This window comes from Daldinia decipiens (genome assembly GCF_022478715.1).
Source record: "Daldinia decipiens strain CBS 113046 unplaced genomic scaffold F4813scaffold_4, whole genome shotgun sequence".
Classification (NCBI taxonomy): domain Eukaryota; kingdom Fungi; phylum Ascomycota; class Sordariomycetes; order Xylariales; family Hypoxylaceae; genus Daldinia; species Daldinia decipiens.
The window spans coordinates 891828-898561 of record NW_026054547.1 but is presented as its reverse complement, the minus strand read 5'-3'; the positions used below and the strand labels follow the sequence as shown (position 1 = coordinate 898561).

At 46.0% G+C, this 6734-nt stretch overlaps 1 protein-coding gene across 1 annotated transcript; it reads right to left on the bottom strand.

Annotated features, from left to right (window-relative positions):
- Positions 1-293: 293 nt before the first annotated feature.
- On the bottom strand, positions 294-2103 carry F4813DRAFT_385912 (uncharacterized protein; the record flags this gene model as incomplete). The annotated part of the gene is made up of 2 exons (XM_049246332.1): positions 294-1341; positions 1391-2103. The coding sequence occupies 2 exons, from the start codon at positions 2101-2103 to the stop codon at positions 294-296; spliced, it is 1761 nt and encodes a 586-aa protein (XP_049103344.1).
- Positions 2104-6734: the final 4631 nt, after the last annotated feature.

The window sequence follows — 6734 nt, the reverse complement described above, 5'->3', positions numbered from 1 at the left end:
AAGACCCGAGTTCTCTGATATGAAAGTGATTTTGCTTTTGAAAAATATTAGCGCATTAGTCAATCTGCCAGATGCCAGATACTATGCAGTTTATAGGTGGTAAACCCCCTGATGGTGCGTTGGCAAGCTGATGTCCTATCAAACCAACCACGAAATGCGGTTTCAGGACATATTGGAAAAGAACCACACCAAGTAGCGCCCTTACCTGCCGACGATAAGGATATTCCCATCGATTCATGGCTACTCCCCGTCTATTAGATCCTGTGCTTCGACGATGAAACGATGTGACCCTATCACCTCCTCCAACCGACATTCCAGATGACATGTGCAATATCCCGAGCGGTGTTGACCGTATCTATTACCCGACCAATTATTCCATCGTTAGGTTGGACATCGCCCTCCTCAAATGGCATGAACATGCCACTCTCTGTCCGACGCATGCCTGTTGGTTCATTGAGGTGGTTATTCGTGGACGAGGAACGTAGGGGGCTTTGTTTAAAGGGTGACGTTGCGTCCACTGGGCTAGATACTGGGGTTGAGCTGGTCTCCTCGTCTAAATCTTCGCCATCGTCACCTACAAGAAATGGGCTTGATGCCTTGGAAGGTCTTAACGTCTCTTGGGAAGGAGACGGTGATATGATCGGACTCCTCAAATTGCCTGTACTATGCTTCATTGCAGTTTCAGGATTGGGGGAATCTTCCCTATACTTCAAAGTCGTCGAAGGTAACATCGCGATGGTCTTACTCTCGGCAGGTGTATTCACCGGAGACCTCTTTCGTGGAAGGATGGGTTTCTTGGACGTCTTGGTTCTCTTCATCATGATTGCGCCATCATCGGAATCGCTGTCGTCGTCATATGCCCAACGGCGGTGGACCACTTCTTCCTCATCCTCGTCCTCTCCCTTTACATCAACTGCGATGCACTGCTGGACCTGCTCGTCAAAGTGAATATGCTTCCGTTCCGAGGAAGGTGAGATAATGCCAGACGAAGCTGCGGATGGTTGCATACTCGTATTCTCGCGGCTCCTCCTTCTGGACGAGAAGGGGAAGGTAACATAATCTGTGGTGGCGCGGAGTAGTATGGGTCGGCCAACACGGACGGCACTATCTTTTTGTTGAGCCTGAACTGCAGCCGTAGCTTGTTTTAAAAGCGACGAAGAAGAGAGCGACCTTTGGAGCATGACCTCCGACATGCTCCTCTTCTTAAGAATAGGTTTTTTGTTAACAAACGAGTCACATCTCGACAGTCTAGAACTTTCATGTTCTGCATCGTTGGGAAATAATTCCCCACGGCGAGTCTGCAGAGGCCCATAGAGCCAAGTCACGTCACAGTCTTTGAGCCTAGAAAATGGGTCAGATATTTGAACGGAATGTATAACGAGAGACGTACCAATTTAGGGTCTCCGGCGTTACTGTTTTTAACTTATATTTAGCTTTCATCCAAGTCCTCCAGGACGCGTTCTCGAGTCGTGGCCCATTGCTGTACTCGGATTTCTTGGCGACAATATACCTCCAGGACGACCAAATGTCTTCTTCCCTCCAGTCGTGCGATAGATAATCGACATGCTGAGTAGGGTGATGCTCAACGGCTGTATCGTCTTCAGCACGCTCTAAGGCATCCGGCGATTCTGGGCGTGAGGTAGCCGCTGACGTATCAGGGTCAGTTGGAGATACGGTATATGAATCGCCCGTTCGAGGACTCGGGGGCGGTTCCAAGTCCTCAAGCGGATCAAAATACGGATTGTGGCCAAGCCCGGACACAAAGAGGTGGTCATCGGGTTGGATACGAATATCTTCTTCGCATTGTCCGTCGAGAGATAGGTTAGTGGCTGGCGTGGAAGAGTACGATAGTTCGGAAGATTCGGGTTGGAGAGTGCGAGGAGAAGATGGAGCAGAAGACGGGCTAGAATTGGGTACTATGTGAGGATGGTGGTGGTAGACCTCGTGGTAGGATTCGTGAAACGCGTCGCTTATTTTTGACGTCGAAGCCGAGGTATGAAAGCTCTGCGACGGACTCGACATAAATCTAGATTGAGAATGAGATCTCCGCAAGGAGGACGAGGAAAAGAGGTCGTTGTCTTCTGAAGGAAGAACCACAGCCATGTCGAAATAATGTTCGTCCCCTTCCACGAAGAAAAAGAAACCCAAATCCTCCGACGTTTATAACTCTAATACGGTTTCGGTGGCTGCCTTCATGAGAACGATATTATCGTCTGCGATAGGACGACTAGAAACTATTCACGACAGTATTCGCTCACAAGACGAAAAGTCCTGAATCGTTCCCAATCGTTCTCGTCTGGCTAGGGTATTCCGGATGACGTGACAAATCTGGAGTGAGTGGTGCGCAGCCGGAGTGAAGCCGATATTTGATTTCAATTTTTGCATGAGATAATTCGAAAGTAATCGGCTAAAGGTGAGGCGGATGTAATCGGCGGCGTCGATAAACAGAACACACTCGCACAAAGACGATCGGATTCATAAATTCGGATGTGGTGCGCGTAGAGGGAGGGATGATTTTGCATAGATAAGAGGCTTAAGAGGCTTGAGAGGCTTGCCTTAGTCCACGGTTTGGAGCGTATTGGATCGAAAACAATCCGCGGCAAAATGTTTGGTACAGTAAGTTGCCAGTTGCCCTAGGCTAGTACAAGTACAAGAAGGGTGGAAATTCCGGGAGATCGGAAGCCTGCAAGGATGTGAAGGAGGATTGAGGGGTTGATACTTGACAGGGCCAGCCAGTCACGGAACGAGGCTGATGGCGAGCGGCATGGATGACTCGACGAGGGTAGACGGAGACATTAAGATAACTACGTAGTATGGGACGGCATGGAGTGTATGGAGGGGAGAATGAGAGGGAGAGGGAGAAGGAGAGGGAAAGTCTTTCTATTCTTTCTATGCTGTAGACATGGTGAATATGTACCTAGGTAATAATAAGATAAGATTGGTGGAAAGAGTCGGAATGGTATTGTTTTACTGTAAAATAATGAGTAATAAGACACCTGCTGCACCTACTGCACCTGCTATTGCTACTGCTACTTCCTGCTGTAGGTACGCCACAACGGACTATGTAATACCTAGGTAATGTAAAATGTAAAGTGCGATGTCGAAGCTACCTACTTACCTAATCTTAGGTACTTACGATAGGTTGGACCCGTGGTTAGTACCTCTTATTTGCGTCTAGTTACACGCCTACTTTCCATAATAAGGATATGAGCATTGCATTACATACATACATTAAGTAAATATGTTAGGTACATGGTAGTTACCCAATGTATTATACTTTCAAGCAGCTTACAAGGACCTACAAGCACACATATCTTTAAGCAACCATAAAGGTGCTTAAGGTACCGTCTTACATATACATACGTGAGCAGGTAATTTATCACTATTTTACGAAATTGTAACTCTCTATTGCGTCTAGCCCTGCCAAGTGCGTTTGAGCTTTGCCGGAACGTACATACCTAGCCCGTAAACCTGGGCTGTCTAGCCATGTTGCGAGGGCATGAGGGCATAGCGTAGTGTAGATGCAGGGCGAGCCGGGGGGTTTTTCTGGGGCGTTTTTTTTTTTTTTTTTTTTTTTTTGGCGTGCAGCACACTTGCGTATGAACTACGAGAGCTGATAACATCGACTTTTAGGTCCACTAATGCCCACTAATGCCCACTAATGCCCAAGTACCTACATGCTAATAGGTACCTGTATTCTATGCGCCGGAACTAGAATAGAAGAAGTGGAGATGCTGGGAATGCGAACAAGATAACTTTCTACGGACGCAACCTTGATCGAAAGCGCTGCATTAACGGCCGTGACTAACGGAAGTACCCCAGAGCAGCCCAGAACTGGACCGGATTCACATATGTTCGAGTTGGCGGACGGAGTATACTAGATAACGCGGCTGCTCGCATGCACATATATACACCTAGACCTTACATTATGTATGCAGGTAGGTATATCGAAAGATATGTAGGTAGCTTAGGTCTATACACATATGGATGCATACCTACATATACCTACATATACCTACATGTACTACAACATATCTACATGTCTCTACATATTTGCCCCATTTGCCCACATATTAGCTGCATACATACATACAGTACCACTGGACGCATGCGAGTCTACTACCTACATAGGTAGTACATGTTACCTTAAGGATATTATGTACGAGCAGCGCCGCGAGTTGATACCTCTTTTGCATTGCAGTGCGACATGTAAGGAAGTGGGTTTTTTTAGTTCCAGGACTATTTTGCCTCCCATGAGCGGTCAGACTTTTCCGCCTGTCCTGGTTTCATAAAAATGCATCGTTAGGCCCATCGAAGAACTGCCGCCGCGCCGTAGGAAGAGAGCAAAAAAAAAAAAAAAAAAAAAACCACCGACCGAAGTTCGAAAAATAAATACCAAATCAAAACCGGCGAAAGTGTGGGTTTTGGAACTTGCATGGGGGTCGAGAAGGGGAAAAAAATTCTAGAGTGTCTCACTTTACACTTCGCCAGGAGGAAAGAAAAAAAAAAAAGAAAAAAAGGGTGGAACGCAGGGCTAGGCCAGAAACCATGTAAATTGATTCGTTTCCACCTACCTTCTACCAAGTAACACCGACTTCTTTTTTCAGCTTCTTTCCCTCTTTTCGGGTGATTAAGGAGCCAGTTAATGAGAAAGAGAAAAGAAGTTTCTTTCGGGAATTCTTAGCTCGCTAACCAACCCGACGCGAACGGACGCACAGGTACGCAAGATCCATCGCCGCCGCCAAGTATTCCATACCTACACTACCTAGGTACCTAGGTACCTATTCCATACCTATTTTATCACATAATTCTCCACGACGTTTACGATTTATCCATGTACAAACCTTAGGTACCTACAAAGTACTGTATGTACTACAGTATGTATTACAGTATGTATTACAGTATGTGTGTACAACCAACTGTACGTACGCGCAGCTTATCGAAGCATCCTGTTTTATATCTTACATCTTACATCAGTAGGCGAAGACTATTACCCAAGTCCAAAGGCTAGATTTCCAAGCTGCAGGGGTGAGAGAAGATCGACAGCCTTTTAGTTTCTTTGATAGGTGTGTAAGGTTTCTCTTCCCCGGACGGGCAGACGGGCTAGAAAAGCCTATTTCTTCCACGTTGCAGGGATTAATTCGAGAGACGACCGCAAAAAAAAAGATAAAGGGGGGTTGGCGTAAACACCAAAGTATCATGATAACCGTCTTATGTGTAAGTGTCTGTTCTATCGAGATCTTGACTTTCTTTATACGATAAGAATATTATATCACAGTGAAATTCGTACATAAGCTTTAAAGGCTATAGCTTTTTCTTGAAAAGCTAATACGATACGTCTTGATATATGAGAATGCGTAATACTGCATTCGTAATTCCATTTTAGCTCCTTGATAGGCGAGTATGATATTTAGTAATCATCCGTTCGTCGCATGCGCCATGCTACCTGGCTGTTACGCATACATGATAATCAAGCCTCATGAAGTAGGAGGCTTTTCTTTTCGGCATGAGTTTTTCATATGTATATTGTGGCTTTCGGCGACATCTCTTGGCTAAAACATAGGTACCCACACGACTTGTGTACAGACCACCTATTACCTCGCGCAAGTAGCTGATCGCTTAAACTATGTAGCCTTAGAGAATGATCACCGACCGCTCGTCACGCTATCTATATAAGAGGAGTAATCTAGATTTCCCCTTTCCCCGACCAAGGCTCCATTCCAATGTCTTATCCATTTCGTGGGGTTCGTTTCCTCTTGTTGGTTGTATTGGAAACATCCATCATCCATCATATATAACATATACATGGTAATAATAACCGAATAGAAACATTAGGTACCTCTACACATTCGTGTTTCCCTACCTTTCGTCTTTCGTGTAGCACTTGGTATTGTACCATCACATCACAACATAGCCGTTCTTGTACTACTAGTACGTATATAGAATGGGCTAATATACACTAGAATATGTACACCTACTCCATGTTTGTATTACCTACGATGGCCAATCTCCACCCCCACCGCGCTCCGTGTGACGTACCTCCTCCACGTTAGCGAAAATCCGTGGCCTCGAACGGGCTGAAGAGGCTGCTGCTAAGGGTATTTCCATTCATACACTATGTACTGAACCCCTGTTTTGCCATCATCTTCCCAAAGACGGGGAACTGGCCCCCGACAAACCCCTTTTACATTATAGCATTGAGCCTCTACGTCATTCGCCAATGATCTAGGTGTTATTCGGAATAGACTCAACAATAAATGCCCGTCGCATATGTAATACATTATACGGTACATACATACCTAGCATACCTAGCTAGAGTCAACAACGTCTTTGCTTGTCTTCTCCGCGTTTTGCAACTAACTAACCTACCAGCCTACCTAGCTAACTTAACTAACACTGGCCTCGGAACTTTGGAATCAGCCGGATTAGGTCATAGATTGGCGATCTCTCGATGATAGATGATGTTGATGATAACCGCACGACTTACACTACCTACACCACAGTGCTACAGCCATTTCCGAGTTGACTTCTGTGCGAGATATGTCAAGTTCCACGATCTGCAGTGCCCAGATGTCGTCCCCGACGCCCAGGATGCCGCGTACGACGAGATGGGGTCTTCGATACGCTGTGGTTTGCCCAAGCGCCCCCCGCAGATGACTCCGAAGCCGAAGGGGGGGGAAGAGAAGCTGGCTCTACAAACGCACCCTAGGTAGAATAACTAAATAAATAAGTGC